The 19,064-nt window shown below is 37.7% G+C and overlaps 1 protein-coding gene across 2 annotated transcripts in view; it reads left to right on the forward strand.

Moving 5' to 3' along the window:
* dcc (DCC netrin 1 receptor) overlaps positions 1-19,064 on the forward strand; it is a 372,740-nt gene that overhangs the window by 103,878 nt on the left and 249,798 nt on the right. For both annotated transcript variants that reach the window (XM_085413367.1, XM_085413368.1), the window contains exon 2: positions 11,901-12,257. In XM_085413367.1, coding sequence (XP_085269493.1) covers positions 11,901-12,257 — 357 coding nt within the window. The remainder of the gene's footprint in view (positions 1-11,900; positions 12,258-19,064) is intronic.

Here is a 19,064-nt window from a genome sequence, read left to right on the forward strand (position 1 = left end):
TCGCAGAGCTTCACACATTCAGTAAAAATCACTTTCTGTTAATCTGAATGTGTTCTGCACACACGCACACTTCACCCGCTCTGATATTAACACCAATTGGTCTTAATTAGCCTAGTCCCATTCAGCCTGCTGTGTTTCCTGCTAATTACTGTGAGTGTGTGTCTTTCTGTCAGCACAATCAATTGCAGTCTGTTTCTTTTCAGAGTGTCAATTAAATTAACGATAGCAGATGTTTAAACACTTTGGAAAAATATTAAAGCTTTCGCATTTCCTTTCCTTTTTTTCCTTTTTCGGCTCTATTTTTAGACTTTTGTGAAATAAAACATAAAAAACATGGACCATATAAAATTAACTTTGTACACATATATATAACTGTGATAAATCAGCAATGATATCGTTGCCTGTCACCCAGGTGACACACTGGGTGTTACCCAGTGTTACTGGGTGTAATGTCCTTCATATTTTATTGGTATTTTCGGTATAGTGTCAGTGGAGCTTCTGAAAGACACCCTAGTAAAAGCTGATTTTATTGATCACCTTGATGTTTTTCCCTACCGACTTCTCTAAAAAAACACAGGGATTAATGCATAAAAGCTCATTGTTAGCTCTGTATTCATATTATTGGCTTAGTAGTTGCATAATTCACATTTGCAAATAAACTTTATTTATGTTAGACTGAGCCTTGGTGCAGGCCCTCAGTTCATCCTCTGGATGAAAGAAGCTATTTTAGCTCCCATTTTAAGTCAGCTGTCTTCCGATTGGCTGCCCCATATAAAACACGAGGTGAAACAACATCTGGGCAGGGATTCTGTGAGCTACCATGAGATGACCGTGATCCCACAAAGAGCCCTGAGTAGTCTGAGTGTTTGGAGTGTTTGGCTCACATGGATTACTTGTACATGCTCTGAGCTTATCATTTGAAACTTTGGCCATGTTTTATGTGAACATTCACCATGGAAACTAGAGTTATATTACAGGAAAGAAGGAGAAGTAAAGTAGGCCTCTTTTATGCCACAGTTACACAGCTAAATATAGAGACCACGTTTTTGACCACTCACAGTCGGTTGCCATCTTCAAACATATTTTAGTAGATCAAGATAAACATAATAATAATAATAATAATAATAATAATAATAATAATAATAATGTCTGTGAAGGTTCTCATTATATATTCAATAATATATAATGTAGTAGATCACCCTGCTATCAGTCTGTAATTAAACGGGGTCAAGTTGGCAATTATGTGATAATATAGCAATTAACAGTAATGACTTAGTGATGATCACAAAACTCTTACTGTCTTACAAACTTATTGTCATGTACTGTTGTTGATATTTACAGTACATACACAGAAATTCCCATTAAAAAATAATTCACTACTTACATGGACTGGATCTTATATAGCCCTAGATGTGTCTCATTCACTCCAGCACTTTTTTCTATGACATGTGTACTATCAACCTAACATTCACACTCCAGTGGATGGATAACAGAACAACTTGGGGTTAATATCTTGCTCGAAGATATTTGACATGCAGACTGATGCAGCCAGGGATTGAACCCCCAACCATCCAGTTGGTAGATAACCTGGCCTACCTCATGAGCTCCAGGCAACCGGATGCTGCCACAAATAGTGACACATTTGCTTTAGGATGGCATTTTAACCCTTTAAAGCCGGTCGGAGCGGACACGCTCCATTTTGCGCAACTATTTTTAAATCCCGGTAGCACTGCAACCACGTAAGCTAGCGCAATAATTTTTTTTGCATATGAAACCGGAGGAGTTGTACTTACATCTTATGCCATCAGCTTGTCCTAGGTCACGTATCCTTCCACATATAGCTTTGCAAAAACTGCATAAAAAGCACTTGCAGCAACAAATACATAATATTCCAGAAACAGGCTTTGCCGATCCGATCAGCTGTTTGTAACACTTCCTACATCCATCAGCGTGAACTATCGCATGTCCGCCATGACCTGCCCGAAACCGGAAGTGACGTCATTTTGCGGAAATGTAGTTTTTTACCATCGTGATCTTATGAGCCTATACTGGTGTTTTTAAAAGTTATGTTTGACTTTATGACTTTCTGTGTCATTTTTGGGATGCTTAGGACTCATATTGCACTGCTGGATTTTATTTTGATGCATATGCTGTTATTTTGCAAATTTGCACTATAATATATTTTTTCGTTTTTCCTGCAGTATATGAAAATTGGTGTATCTCAAAAATAAAACTATGAAGACACTTAAAATAAATTTCCTTTGGTGGGAAACTAGTTTGTGCAACTTTTTTGTATTTACAGTTTTGAGGGATAAGCCTCTTAAATTTCTCTAACTAGAAATATATGTTAAAAACTCAAAAACGATTTTAAATTTGTTTGTAGTTTATTGCAAGTTTTTGCAATTTATGTAATTACTATGCACTTAATGCAGACATATCATTAAAATTTGGGCTATAATGGTTGTATTGATGTATAGCAACTTGAAATGCTCCAAAAAATGGCTCCACAGCATGTAAAAATATACTATAAGCTCTGGCGGACTTGGTTCTATGGTAGGTCTTAAAGGGTTAACTGTACAATGTGCTAAGTATTTGGCAGCAGTGGAATACAATCAAAGTACAACCACTGAAGTCAAATCCACTATTACAAACAGATGCATCCCAGACGAGTTGCGCTCATCAGCACAGACTGACTTAGAGTGCTTGTAACATGTTAGAGTACTATTATTTGCAAACCTTCACCAATCTGTCTGAGCGTGATTGCAGTGAGTCTGACTTAAACTGTGATTGTTTCGACACAGGTTGCCTCCCACTGGTTCACTTGTGCAACCGCCTCTTGATCAAAATTTTAAGCCATCCTGTTTTTATTGCGTGTCTAGTGTGACAGAGCAGCTGAATTCAAGTAATGCTGAACTATTTCAAAATAAAGTATTCCAGTCAATGACTCCTATTGTTGCTGTTGTAGTTTCTTTGAGCACTTCTTTTTATGATCTCTTAATAAGCAAGAAAAAAGATGTTTAATTGAAGTGATTTCCTTCTGCTGCCCGTTGACTATGGATTGGTTGGTGCGTGTGGTGAGCTCAGCTGGGAGATAGAGGGATCATGGGAGTTTTAACTCAATGAGACACAGAGGGTGGACAGCAGGTGAGGCTTAATGCTAAACATGCACACACTGCTGTCCAGCTGGTGTCAGAGCTCACTGCAGATGGGACCTTAACAAACTGTGTGCCTACATGCATTGCTAATTTCGGGGGCTGCACAGTGTTGTAGTGAGGACTCCGAGACGGGGGTCGGGGTGGAGCCAGTATTTCATGCTGTTGACCAGCCCACTTTTTTGTGGTGAAACAATAAGATAAATTAAGCTGTCGTTCAGTTCTTATTGTCCAGCAGTTTTTATTGAGTTAATATTTAATATTAGTGATTGGAAGTTGATATTGATATGCTAATCTATTACTTCAGGATGACTCGCATCTAACTCGTCTGTCTGCCTTTCTTTCTCTTTTTTCCTTTTCTCATCATCAGACTCTCAGCACTGAATGGTGTTGAGAGCCACAAGCACACAGCAGAGACTTTACATCACAGAGCAGCTACTGATTTTGTATTATTATTGAGTGACTGCACATAAAAATACCGCTCTTCAAAATGTCATCAAAGAATACTTTTATTTTTATTTAAATGATCTTAGAGGCACCCTGCCTCTCACTCTGTGTTATCTGAATGAAGCTCCAGCCTTGCCTTCTTAAATGCTTGGAAAAGTATTTAGGAAAACAGATGGATGGATTGAAATTTTGAGGCAAATTGTGCGAGACATTGAGTTACACGAATAACAGCCTGTTTGACTAAACTGGGAATTGTTGCTTGGTAAATTTGCCAGTGTTGTTGTCAGTAACAACTTACAGACTTGATGTTTGGGTTAAGCCAGCTCTAGTGTTTTTAGTGATTGACATGTCCATCGTCCCAACAATGATTTTTGTTTCACTTTTGAGATTTTAAGGTAATTGCACTGACACTAATAATGACGATTATTCTCAATGTGCACAGAGACAACAAAAAACTGGTTTCCAGTCAAAGGTATGTAAAAGAAAAAAACAATCAGTAAGTTGCTGATCAGACAGGAAGTGGTGCCAAAGTCTGGTGTAGCTCTGGGAGTCAAGAAGATATGAAGAAAGTGGCTGTGTGCTGCTTCTGTCAGGTTTCAGTTAGGTCACTTTGAGATGAGTCAGCTTGTGTGATGATCAGAGATGGGCAGTAACGCGTTACTTGTAGCGTGACTTGTAGCGTTACTTGTAACGCGTTACTGTAATCTGATTACTTTTTTCAAGTAACGAGTAAAGTAAGGGATTACTATTGCAAAAACGGTAATTAGATTACCGTTACTTTCCCGTAGGAACGCTGCGTTACTGCGTTACTAAAACCGTGATTTCTTTGCGAGAATGTCTCACGACAGTGACGTAAGCGAGTGCGACGTTCGTGAGACCAGCTGTGTGCAGATCAACAATGGATCATATATCGAGTGCAGGAGAGTATGAGCGTGCAGCGTTTAAAGCGTGGAAGTACTGACCTTACTTTGAGTTTGATTCCATAAAAAGTGACAAAAACATTAGTGTCCGTTGTGCGTGGGAAGAAAACTTATTTTTACAGCGAAAAAACCCCTAAACTTCCGAGCAAGCACCGAGTAGCTATGACGTAATGGGAAACTCACAGAGACACTCGCGGATTCTTCCACTGACCGTGGCACACCTGCACCAGGGTAAACCTCCGCCTACCGTAGTCCTGCTTTACAGGTGAAAATAGAGCAACAGGACCGCTGAGTCTTTGACTTTATTTATTTTCTGCTGTGTTTTACTTGCATCTATTTGAAAGACTGAGTGTAAACACACAAAATATTTTATTTTATGTGCTGGAATGTGTAGAAAATAGGTTTAAATGTTAAACTAATTTCTTCAAGTCAGAGAATGGTGCATATAGTTTAATTTTTACTTGATGCATAAAGTTAAAAGATTAAAACTGATAAAACAAGTTAAAAAAAAGAGACTTTTCCATTTGATTACATTTTGTATGATGGATTATGCAGAAAAAGTAGAATTGGGCTGAAAGATCTATCGCTTTATCACCTCTTCAGGTTGTAAATCGTGTTTTTAAAAAGTAACTAAGTAACTAAGTAATTAATTACTTTTGAAAATAATACTTTTTTGGGGAAGTAATCAGTAATTAGTTACTGATTACTTTTTTCAAGTAACTTGACCAACACTGGTGATGATGCTTACTGGGTGACAGTGTGAGCTTTGAGTCAGTGTGTAAGGGATCAGACCTCCATTTAACTCTATCAAACTTTCCTTTTCTACTTCACTTTTCACTGCTTCCTGCTAACTTAGCACTTCTTTTCCTCGAGTTCATTCTTGGAGGTTCTACAACTTTTTCAAGCCTAACAAGCAGAAATTTTCAGCCTTCAGCAAGCACAAACATTTGCTCCAGAAAATAGTGCATACATCCAGGTTTCTTCTTTTTCTTTTTCTCCTTCTTTCTTGTGTTATTTGTCTTTCATTTCAACTCAGTTAAATTAATGACATTCAATTACATCCAATTTTATTCACAAAAACACTCTTGGTATTCTAGTCTTGTTTTATTTAATTTTAAACAAGCTTTTTTAAATTTTTTCAACAGATTTTGATTCAATATTTGATATCAACCTCAACCCTTTCTCGTGTTTATGTCAGTGTTGATGGTATACTTGCACATAAACCACTACATTGGACACTGATGTGTCACTCGATACCGTGCCACCCACTCAAAACGTATGTTGTCCACCTAAGTAGACATGTAAAAAACTCTTTGAAAAGTACATGCTTAAAAAAAATTAAGTTCAAAAATCTTTTTTTCATGCCCAAAGATGAATAAAAAAACGTAACGACTGAAAACGTCTGAATTCAAAGATTAAGGGCTCGTACCCAATACTCGGCAAATGGATGCCAAATAAGTGCAGGAATTCTTATAGAAACTTAGTGTACACAATGTACAGTATATGTACAACAGACAGAGCTCTGTTTTTGGTCACATCGCTGTGCCCCATATACCACACAGACATATAAACAGTCTCTCTCACCATCTGAAAAACCCCGAACGTTGACTAGTCCTTACTCACTATGACCTATGTTATATTATAATATCTACACCCTCGCATGGCTCTCAGTCAGTCTGAAAACTGCATCTCAATGCAACTCTAAACCTAAACACAATATAACTGCAATAATGATCACAGCACAACAGAAAAGAATTTGAATTTAAAAAACATTAGCAGTATGTTGCTGTACTGAAAAAATCTAACTTTTAAATAAGTATGAACAACTTTACCGCTCAGTATGCGGGCAAAGACTACAAATAATTCAGTATACTTAATAAGGCTTAACACCTGCAACAAATGACAATAAATGCACTGATTTATATTAAGCAAGGCCGTTGTTTGCATAAAACCAAGTTGTTAAAAGATTTGAGTTGAGTTAAAACATACTTTTACCGTCAAAATATTAAAACTCTGCAAACATTTGACTTTAAAAATCTTTTGAAGTGACTAATTTCCTCTATTATTTTTCTTTTGTCAACTTTTCAAGCTTTACATGGTTGAAATGCTGTTTTTTTTTCATTTAGCAACACATCATTGGTTTATTTCCTGATATGTTGCTGCTGTCTGATGGTTTCATGGTTTGATTGTAACAGAGATGGGTTTCCTTTTTTGGGCATCTTTTTCCTTCCTCTTCCTTCCTGCTGCCTTCTTTCAGTCAAGCTGATTCTCTGCTGGCAGGCAGCAGCTGGCAGAGACTTCAAACACACACACAGTATCTGGACGTTGTCCAGGGTCGTAATGCAGTCGTTTTTTGTTTTTTTTTTCCAGACACTAACCCACAGTGTCAGCCACTGTGAGAATGCGTGCGTGTGTGTTCAGATGGTCTTGGCTGTTGTCCACCTTGCTGTCACCGACTCTCATCTTATCATTTAAACTCCTGGATGGCTCTATATCCTTCCACTTCTTTACCTCTGTGACAAAACTGACTAGGGCGTGTCTTCCATAAAGGTCTTTCGATGGCTTTTCTCTCCTTGCTAACAAATTTGTGATCTGGACCAGGTCTGAAGTATTTTGTTTTGTCTTGTACTGTTCTGTTAAGTGTTGAATATTTATTCTACTGCAGTGTGTTAATTAGCTGCTCCAGCATTCAGGTCAACATGTTTTAGGATCTTGTAATCAGCGGAGACTGCTATGGATCAGGATCAGTGTGATTCTATATGGTTTGAATTATTGACCTTTATTTGCTTTTGAAGACAAAAACATATAAGTACAAAAATATTGTGAATGCCACGAGATTAACAGGTCTTAGAGTTAGTTACTGAAGACTTGAAGGATTTTAAACATCTAAAATTGAATGCATAACCAAAGCCTACACGATTTAGTAATATTTCATATTGCATGTTGCTCATTTTTCAGTTTAGCTTTTTATCAGGATTAAACTGAACAAACACACAGCATCTCAGCTGTTGAATTTCAAGTTTCTATCATCATCATCAGTTCTACTTCACTAGTATGATCTGGGTGAAATGCTGCTTTCTTGATTGAATATATACAGGCATGCAGGGATAAAGGAAGATAGGATGTCTCTGAGTCTAAGCCCCTGTTTACTGTAGAGTGACTGTCATCAGTTTTCATAGAGAGACACATCAAGCAACTACAAAGAAATGTGAAATTACATCAAAAAGGAACAAAGGGACCAAAAAAAAAAACAGAAGCCAAAAGTCCACAAATGGAAAACTAATCCAATACAAAGAGACACACATCAATCACAAAGAGACCCAAAAAACACAGTAGCAGCAAAAATTACAAAATCTCCAAAACAGAGACACAGAAGTGAGACCTCAAGCAGCTACAAAGAGATGCAAAATGACCAGAATGAATTGTAGATTCACAAGAACAGCCATAATTACCACAAGGTAACAAAAAATAAATAAAAAATCACACACTCAAAATGACCACAAAGAAGCACACCAACTGCAGAGAGTTGTAAACAGACCATAAAAGTGTAAACACACAATAAAAAGAGACAAGTACAAAAAAATGTAAAATGACCGCAAAAAGGTGACAATCCACACCAGGGAAAAAGAATCAAATGCAAGAAATGCTAAAAAACAACAACCACAAAGACACAAAATGACGAGTGAAAATCGTGAAGAAGATTGATAATCCACAACCTGAGGAAGAAAGAAGAAATCAAACACATGTCAACAAACACACCTGCTTACGAGACTGTAAGCAAAAACCAATGGGACCAAAAACAACCATATGACCACAAACAAGTGGAAATTCACAAAAATGAGCAAGAAATCAAACAAAAGGTGACAAATCAGTAAAAATTCACAGCAAAAGGAAAGAACAAAAGATTCACGTTCACCACAAAAAGATACCAAACTAGTGTGAAGAGATAGACTGACCACAATGACAGACAAAAAAAATCCTACATGACAGGAAAGGGGTTAAAACACAAAACAGTAAATAACAGTAAATGATAAATATTCATCAATCACAAAGAGATAAAACACATTTCAGTCTGGCCAACTTGCTCCAAGCAGGGAGTGAGGTCTCATATCTCTGCCTGTCTAAAGGACTTGACATGCCTGACAGCATGTAAGTTCAGTGTTTGGATAATCTGTGTAGAAATGCACAAGTATTGTTCTTAGAAAAGCTCTTAACCTGTGTAATCAATATATACTTAGAAGCTAGACTCAGAATGCATTTATCTGATTTTAAATTGCTGTCAAGACTGCTCATTATCACTCTCTCTACAGTCCTTTTATTTTACTTGTTTTTTCAGAGTCTTTGCTTCTGACATATTTTAAGTGTCAGGAAATAAAATCAGTGAGGAGAGAAATCAGATGCAAGTGGAAGGTTTTCATATTTTGTCAAGTTGACACAAACAGTTATTCATTATGTTTTCTATTGAATCTTGAAATTGGCACAAAAACGCTGGTAACATTCTCCGTACTCACGTTTAATCGTCTTATTTTGCCCAACAAAAGTCCAAAATTGAAAGACATTACATTTATTGACTATGAACATTAAAATGTGAAAATTATCAAATGTGAAAAGCTGAAAGTGGAGAACTGTCATTCTCAGAAATCCTTTAAATGACTCATTTACTGATTATAATAATTGCCGCCTGTCAGCAAATCAGTAAAACCAGAATTTCTTCAGTTTCACTTTTTTTATTAACTTGTTGAGATTTTTGTCTATTCCCCATACATTTATAATACATATTTAATATATATTAATTTGTATATATTCATTTTATGCTGAATTCATACATATTCTGTGTTATGACGACAAGATTTTCTCGGTGTACTAACACTTCAAGAAAAATATATGACTTTCTTTTTACAGAAAAAATCCTAAAAGTTCATAAAAAAATATGTCTGGAAGAGTTTGTGGTCAAATAATAAAGTGAAGACCGGCTTCATGTTACAGATGAAATATGAAGATAAAGTGACTGAGAGGCAACAAAGAGAGAAGAAGAGAGTAGAGACGAAGGCTGAGCAGAGACTGATAGCATCAAACTGCAGGACAACGAGGACAAGGACAAGCTGATGAAGTGACTGGCTCTGAGCGTGTGTGTGTGTGTGTGTGTGTGTGTGTGTGTGTGTGTGTGTGTGTGTGTGTGTGGTGGAAGTGACTACAGATAGAGCTGTCAAGATAGTGAGTTACTGATAGAGAGAGAGGGGGACGACTGCTGAAGGAGAATCAATAAGAAGGAAACCATGAAGGAAAAGAGAGCGCAAAAGAAGAAATAAGAAAGGGAGAAGGAGCAAGATTGAGATAAACAAGGGATGATGTGTGGGGAAGGAAACTAGGATGTTTTGGAAGGAGTGAAGGATCCTCAGGTATGGGTGGGGGATTGGCTGCAGGCGGAGTTACCTGTGATACCTGTGATGTTGCTCTTCTACAAGATTCTTTTCTGTACTGTATGTGTGCTGTTAATGTTATTGTCTCTCAGTATAACACACTTTAATACTTTTAAGGCCTTTTGTTTGTTAATAAAAGGCCCTTAAAATGACTTTAAGCACCCTTAGCCACGCTCTCTTAGCCTCAATATGACAGATGGGTTTGCAGGGTATCTGCCAGGTGTGTTGTTTGGAGAGATGAAGGTGGGAAATTGTTGTGAGTAACAGCTTTGTAGCAGCTAACGAGCCTAAATTAAGAACAATTAACTTGATTCTCACCATATTTTTTTTTGAAGAGCCAGTGTTAAGTACATTAGAATAAAGTACCTTTGGTTAATTTGAGTTGTACTGCACATGCATCTATCAATACATATATTGGGAATCTGTTGTTGGTTGACAAATGTTTCAATTAAATCGTTTTATTCACTGACTGTGATGTTTGTTGGCATCCACCTTGTGCGTAGAGTGTGGTTTCAGATTCATTCTGGTTCTGTTTTTGCCTTTTTTGTTGAGTTCAGTTTTATTGATAAAGTGCCAATCCACAAGATAAGTCATTTCACGGCTCTTGTTATAGTGAGGTAAGGAGAAACCTGATAATTTGCAATGAAAACACACTCAGCACTATATTGTTATACAAGAAAAGGATGTTGCTTTGCTGAAAGCAAATCCCAGTTCTTAGAGATAAAGACTTTTTTATGAAGTGCTGTTCGTTTTATTTCTCCGGTCCCAATTGGAACAGGCCCAACTGGGATTAACTTTTATACAGAAGTTTTTGCTCTGATTAGTTTTCCTATAGGAGCAACTGAAATGAAAAACAGAAAAAAAGAACATCTGCTGCTCTTCAAAGTCAACTCTGCGCTGTGACGCTGTGACTCCAGGTCGTTCTAAAGCCTCCATTCAGGTTTTCCGGGAAATGCGGAGACGTTGAACGGCGGCTTTGACTGAACAAACTGCCTCTCTGATCACGATGAAAGACGTTTAAGCAGACTCAACATCAAAGAAGGGAGGAGATGCCGCTACTGCTCGCCTTTCAGCAGATTAAAGAAAGTCTATAAACCTGAAAACAAAGAATACAGCAGGTTCCTGTGGCTTTGATAGCAGTGATGAGTTATCCTGCTGAGTGAAGCTCTACAGGTTGGGGGTTAATACTCAGAGCCACACTCTCTTCTCTGAAGAGACATGTCTGGCAGAGCTAATGACAAACATGGATAAAAACACGAAGCAAAAAGAGGATAAAGCATTAGAAAATGTATTAGAATTCTAGTCCTGATTGATCTGCTTTAGAAAACAGAACAAAGCCTTGAGTAAGGCATTATTGGTTTGGAGTTCAATTTTGGAAAAAAATGACAGGAACAAAAGTACATAAAGCTACAAAAAGAAGCAACAAGATGCACCTTTAACTTCAGTCATACTATATATGTACATATAATGCATTTACTGTCACACTGTGTGGGCAGTTACTGGGTTTCAATCAGTGGTAGATGTTTTGACCTGTGCTACGGTATACAAATTGCTGATTCCTGGGGAGTTTATTTATTAAATGAATTATTTCTACAATGTTTATGTTGGTTGTCTGTCTGCTTTTGTGATTGTCCAGTTTAACCGGTGAATACGGGCGGCATAAGTGTTGTCTTCCAGAAATGTGCCCTGGATGTATTTGTATAGAAAGAGAACAGTACAGACTGAACACTATCCCCTCTGAGGATCTTTTAGCAATTTTGTGCTTTGTATTTTTTATGATTTAAAATCAGCATAATATGAGATTTGTTTATATTTTTATTATTTATAAGTATAAATAATTAAATAGTGATTTGCAGATGTGTGTTAAAGCACACCTGTATTTGATGTAGATGAGTTTATTTGTCCTGTTGGTGTCTTGCTTCCCTCTAACTCCTTTTCGTCTCCTTTGCTTTTTCCTGCAGCCTCAGATGCCTCCTCATCTTCTTCCTCCTCGTCTGGTCTTGGAGGTTTTGTGGACTTCATTTTCACCCAGGAGCCTCAGGACACGGTGACAGTACGCGGCAGTGTGCTGCAGCTAGACTGCCAGGCACAGTCAGATGCTGTGGCAGGACCCCCCACCATCACATGGCGTAAAGATGGAGTGCTGCTTAGCACGGTGGTCGATGAGCGACGGCGACAGCTGAGTAACGGCTCGCTGCTGGTGCAAAATGTGATGCACTCGCGGCACCATCGGCCTGATGAGGGAGAATATCAGTGCCTCGCCACGCTGGATGGACTGGGAAGCATTGTGAGCCGGACAGCAAGAGTGACTGTGGCAGGTAAGAGACTACTTGAATCTACAAGTATCTATTCATTCAAACAGACTCATGAACTCAAAATGCAAAAATGTGATTTCATAGTTCACACTTAAAAGTAGTTGGTTTCTCAGTTTGAAGATCCTGTAATTTTTAGGAAACCATGAAATCATTTTCTTTCTCATCTCTACAATCATAACAAGTTCTGTAGATGAACCATTTTCACTCAGTTCCAGTTAGTTTAGCTTCTTCGATATAGTTTTGTGAGCTAAACCTTTGCTTTGTGAGGGCCAAATGCTCTGGAAACTTTTGATCCACAGTTGGCGGATGAAGATGCTAGATGTTGTTAGCTGTAATTGTGATTGGCTGAGTCTTTAGCAAATTGCTTTAGTCACCCATACTTTGTCTGCAAACACTCTTCAAAAGAAGGGCTTTGAAATAAAAGCTGTGCCTCACCATGCATTTAGATCAAGTAGGTTAGACTATTGTAAAACTTTATTCACAGTATAATGCAAATCATTGGAACAACAACTTCAACTCCATCACAATGCAGCAACCACTGTCCTGAAACTCACACGGAAATGTGAACATAACACTCCAGTACTGAAGTCCCTTCACTGGCTCCCAGTTCAGTCCTTTTAGAAAAGCAATGCAAGCTCACAATGCTTTGACCCGTCAGTACATCTCTGACTGGTCGGTCTCTATAACCCAATCAGACCTTTCAGGTCACCAGGTGCCGACCTGTGTTTTTTTTTGTGTGTTCCCAGAATTAGATGTGTGCTCAGGGTTCTCTCACTGTGGTCTAGTTTGTTGGAACAAGCTGGCTGCTGACCTGGGGTCGATTACAACAGTGTGTGTTTAATTAAAAAAACACACACTCAAAGATTTTATGTGATTTTATATAAATACACATTTTTCCAGAGGCCACTGACTGGTCCATGGGTCTGCTTGACTGGGGCTAACAGTCGATTTCACAGCAAATACCATCAACTTCCAGCAACCATTCACCAACTGATTGGGAAATACACATTATTCCCTCCAAATTCATGCTTGCCAGATGATTTCTAGCCCTCTGTGCTTTGAGCTTTAGCTGTTAGTAATTGTAGCTCACAAAACTTGGAGGTTTTTCTTATACTTGTGTGTGAGTTAATTTATCTTTAAACATATATTGATATACTTTATATTTGAATCTATTCATTTGAAGTTTAATAACTTTAGCCCTGTCCTCTGAACCTGCTAATATTAAAATATACAACAAATAAATAAACAGCACATTCGTGCTGTTAGAAGCCATGGTGCCCCTCAGGAGTCGTTTTCAATCTCCTTTTCGTTGTGTGACTGGTTTTCTAGTATGTCGCGCAAAAATAGAAAAAAAGAGAGTCATTCAATTGTTTTTCATAGACAAATGAAATGGGATTTGGATGCTATAAATAGACTCAGAGTTGTATTAAAGATTAAAGCACAGATTGTTTTTGACTTTGTCTTTGACTGTCAACCATAATCACACCAGCTGGTATTTGTTGGAGTTGTAAGTTTGGGTTCTTGTGTATAGCCTCATGATTTTTGGTTGCTGATTTTGTTTTGTTTGTTCCAGTGATATCAACCATCATGCATTGTAAGAACACATCATTTGTTTGTGCATTTTGCTTGGATACAAAAAGAATAGAAGCGATCCAACATGCACTGAATACGAAATCACTGGACTTGAAAATAAGAATAGAGCAACATTGTTGAAAAACCTTTCCTTCAACTGACAGATACAGATGTGTCTGAAACCTGGGCTTTGTAAACAGTAAATATTTGCATGTTGTCCACATGTGTATTTACATAACATGCAATTTCTATACAACAGAAGAGAAAATGTAAGCATAAAAAAACTGAACAAATGGCAAGAGTGAAAGAAAGAAATAATGAGCAGAAGAAGAAAGATATAGAAGGAGATGATTGAATGAATAAAGAGTATCGGAGAGGAGATTCCCCTCATTTAGATTAACATGGCCACAACACCTTCACCTCTCCTTGAAAGTTATAGCAACACAACACACATACACACACATGCTCCCATAATATTGCCGTTTCCATTTATTTTGCTGTTCATATTTACTTAATAACACCAAAGTAATTCACCTGTAATGTAATTTAGTAAGTGGAGCGAGGCTTAAGATCAATACAGTTTATGGAAGACATTAATAGAAAGCAGCTCTGAGGCTTTAGTGCATCACCATGACCATCAGTCTGCGCAGCCTGTTATGTGTGCACTATGTTGTATGACAGCTTATTGAAAGTGTGATGGGATTAAAGACAAATGCAACTAATCAAATATTCTGTCACACAACAACACGCCAGAAAGTGACCCGTGCGTGACATCTCAACAGGTAAAGATTAATGCAGTCAAAAACAATTCAGAAAAAATAACATTCAGTAGCTTGTGAAGTTTAACATTTATATTGCAGATCTAAACAATTTGGAAAAAAGGAGAGCAGCTACACAAGGTTTCAGACATTTATAATCGTGTAGTAGCTCATTGTTACTTTTACTTTTGGAGGTTTTTCATTGCCACACTGGTGGTTAGGCAGTTTATTGATACATGCTGGCAGTAGTATTTTTAAGTGGTTTTGCATTTTTTAAGTCAAAAAATAATCGTTATATTTATGAATCACTGATATTTTGTCTTTCTTTCTATTTGTGTCAGTGTGTTAAAAGTGCATAGCAGAGAAAGTGAAAAAGGCAAAAAATAAAAAAAACTATTTTGGGAAACTTTGAAGTGGCTACACCCATATATCCAAAATGTAACAGATTGAGATTCTAAATGAACTCACAGAGCAGTTAAATTATCCATTTAGCCCAAAATGTCTTTGTTGTTGTTGTTGTTTGTTGTTGTTTCTTTGCTTTTAACATCCTATGGGGATCAACTTACTTTTGAAGACAACCTTATGTGGTCAGCACGTCTCTGCTGACTAAAGTTTTCTGCCCTGGATATTGCAGCATTGTGAAGACATAAGGATGAGATAAGTCAATGTCAAAACGCCTACTAAATCAAGATGACTCTGAGTGTAGTCAAACCCCTCCAGGAGGCTGAGACAAGTCTGAGTCAAGATGAAATAAGGAGGGAAAAACAGGACAACTTGCTCATTTCATGGTCTGTTTGGCATGTGAGTGAGGAAAGAATAAGTGGAGCTGATATGGTCAGGCCTAAATTGATGCACCAAAATACAGCGCTGGGCACTGCCTCGGCTCGGTACTGGCCCAGAATCCACTGGTTATATGAGCTGCCTGATACCAGTGCAATGGTAAAATGGTTCCAGCTATGGTGACCAACACTGTGGGACATGCAGCACACCACTTCATCACCGAAAGAACTCACTGTGAATTTTAAACTCTTATCCAAACCTGACCTGAATCATTAAACACACATGTTCCAATCAAAGTCAATTAACCCACATTCAAGCATTACATTAAAATATGAATCAGCCCTACCTCCATGTCATTCACACAAACGCACACATAGACACGCATGGGCAACACTCAAGCAAGCACACAATGCATTACATGGCAAAATGCTAATGAAAGGCAGAAGCTTAAAATTCAATTAGCAGTCTGGCTGTGTGTGCGTGTGTGTTCAGAGATGACTGTAAACTGGGAATTAATTAGAAACACTGAACTCTCAGAGGACGAGGGAGAGAAAGCATATCAGACTGAACAGAGAAGAAACGCTACTGAAGAATGAAAAGAGAGAACAAAGAAAGTGAATCTATTGCTGAAGGGTGGTAGAATAAGAAAAGAAGAAAAAAAGAGACATCCTACACAAAGTGAATACCAAGGAAAATGAAGTGGAAACACTGGGAAAAGAGAGAGATCAGATCATAATGAGGAGTACCCGTTTATGAAGAGAGTTTAAATTTAGACTTCATTTATCTACAGAAAAGGCACATTTTACCATTGAGGTATCTGTTGCATTCAGGGTCTATAAGACCCTAAACAAACATTTGAAGTGTCGTTTAATAGTGTTTAAAGAAAAGAATGATAATGTAATTTATTTGATTTCGAAACCAGTCAAGCCCGTCATATTGTTATAGAGCATGGTGTAATGTATTTCTTACTTTTGGCTTTCACTTTTCAATTAGCTAACCTACTGCTGTTTGTTTAATAATTCAGGTATTAGTGACATTAAAGGAGAATAGTTAATACTTATTGTGACTGCACCATAAGCCCTTTCAAATCTGCTTTCATGGAGCTCATAAACCCTCATGAATCAGTTGTTTATTGCTTCCACAAGAATTTAAAGTCAAAACCTAAACAGACAAAATGCATTATTTACCTTATTTCTGAATAACTTAAACCTGTACACAGATTGTGCTTAGAGTATACTACTTAGTGCGTGTGGGGGGGGTGGCATGAAAAGGGAAAAGAACAAAATAATGCTTGGACACTGCTGGCACGGGGGTCCTACATAAATGCAAAGCAGGAGATGAAGCATCGCTGAATATGTTTCCAAACCACCTTCATTCCAAGCCAAAGACTAGAAAATATGGTGAAGCAGATCTTTCCTTTGGTCTCCTCTGCAGAATTGGTTTTCCCTTCGTCGGGAGCACCACTGGGCTCTCCAAATCACGGACAAACAGTATCCCACATTCTTGATTTTTAGTTCACAAACACTTGTTGTAATGACTAACTACTCCTGACATTTTGGAGATGTTGGCTCTTTATACAGTAAAGTTACAGTGAGATACAAATAATATCAGGCTGATCCTGCCACGATTTGTTCCCCGGTTCAAATCCCAGACAAACAGTATCCAACAGCTGTTTATGTTTTTAAACCTATTTTGCACAGAGAGGCATTTTTTGAAAAATTTATTGATAGCAATGTTGAATATTATTAAACAGGAAAAAAAACAACTACACGTAAAATAATTACACCGTGACGCCTCTGCCTTTGTAAATGGAGGGACCTTAACTCCGTGTGTATGTAAGCGTGTAAAACCTGCAGATAGTCAGATTAACAGTATTTTGTCTCTATCTATATACTCTCTAATTCATCTCATGTAAACAATAACATGGCGCACAGTGTGACGTGAAAAAAGGCACACCTTTAATGTTGCGTGACGAACTCTGTATTCCTCGTCCACACATAAACCCAAAAAAGGAGTTTTAAAAATCTCAGTTTTCGGTGATTCGAAACGGCGTTTACGTGTGGACGAAACAGCTGCGTTTTCAAAATTACCCGTGTAGGTGCGGACGTAACGTAAAAGAGTTTATTTCATTACTACCTGTAATTTATTGCAGATTACTTGTATTTGCTTAACTGTTTACTAAATGAGCAAAATATGGGTGTGTGGTTGGAGGATGTGTTTGTGTGCGTGCGTGCGTGGGGTGGGGTGGGGGGGCATATTTTTTTCTTGTAAAACAAAGGGGGGCCCAGCAAAAAAAGTTTGGGAACCACTGACTTAGTGTATACTTGAGGTTGAAAAGGTCATCTTGTAAGTATATGCACTTACTAATGGCAACTGCTCACTTTATTCTTTGTCATTTTACTCTGAGTATACTCAAAATAAATAAGTTGCCCTAACTTAATCATCTTAGCAGATGTTGAGAATCAATAAAAAGCGCTGTTTAAAATACACTGTAAAATTAAAGGGCAACCAGGGAAGAGAACCTAAAATAGGAGTGATATATTTGGTTTTTTTTCTTCAGTCTGGTGGCAGGGGCAATGGTGATTATAGGTTTAAAATGATTTCTCAGACCACACAGTGGTGGAGGTGTAAAGATGAAACCGCCTCCAGCATGCCCATTCCCAATTAGCCATCAACTCTTAGAGGATTTGTGCCAAGTCCCAATTAATGCTGGTGAGGAGGAGCGAGGTTCAACCCACAGAAGCAAATAATAATCGTTCCCAAGGCAAAGACTTGAAGCAGGAACGTCCCGCAAAATCCCTCCGCTGCCCTCGCCTGTTTGCTGTGATTTGCATGTTATTATTAGTCTGAGTCATTTTGATCTATTTGTGTAATGAGGATGAAAACAGCAGGAGACAGCAGCCACCACCATAAAAATGTATTTGTTAGTACATATATATATTTTAAAATGTTTATTTAACACTGTGTGTTTGTGTATGTCAGTGGTTTATTTCCAAAGACAGGAAGTTTAAGTACTTTAATGCTGAGTTCAGGGTCAAAGTTTATTCTTTTCTTTTAAGTGTTTCTGTTCTCCTCCATGTTCTGTCCTCCCCATCATTCCTCAGTCTCGACGGACTGATCTATTTCTCGTCCTCTCAGAATTTCCGTCCTGCTGCTTTCCTTCATTTTCTTTTGTTGTTTCATTCTTTGTGATCAGAATTTCATCTCTGACTGAAGATCTCCTTTGATGCTCCTCACTTTTGATAAATGAGGCTCAGTTTTATTAAATTCAAACAGGATGTTCTCAGATCCCATCCAATGAAAACAGACACAGTGTCTCATGGAATACCAAAAAAATCTGCTCATCGGATTTCAGTTTCTAGAAAATGCCAAGAAAAGGGTTGAACAATATAAAATTTAAAACAGCTGCCTTAAGAACATTTATTAATGTGAACTTAAGAAGAGCACGTTAATCTAATATTTTTTTAGAGTGCAAAGTACTGAAGGAGGACGAGTGACATGACCTGAACTTTAATGATCCTTTAAGTTTTTGCACTTTTCCATTGAATTAGAGAAATCAAGTATTAACAATTAAGCATGGAGACTTACTCATAGATTTGTAATAGTAAACTTCTAAAGCAAAAAATACGTTCAGTGTACTCATCATCCTGTAAATTTCAGTTGATTAAATTTATATTTGTCGGCTAATTAACCATGATTA

This window comes from Rhamphochromis longiceps, linkage group LG7 (genome assembly GCF_057381845.1).
Source record: "Rhamphochromis longiceps isolate RC_006_pf linkage group LG7, R_longiceps_female_GT1.1, whole genome shotgun sequence".
In the NCBI taxonomy this organism is placed as follows: domain Eukaryota; kingdom Metazoa; phylum Chordata; class Actinopteri; order Cichliformes; family Cichlidae; genus Rhamphochromis; species Rhamphochromis longiceps.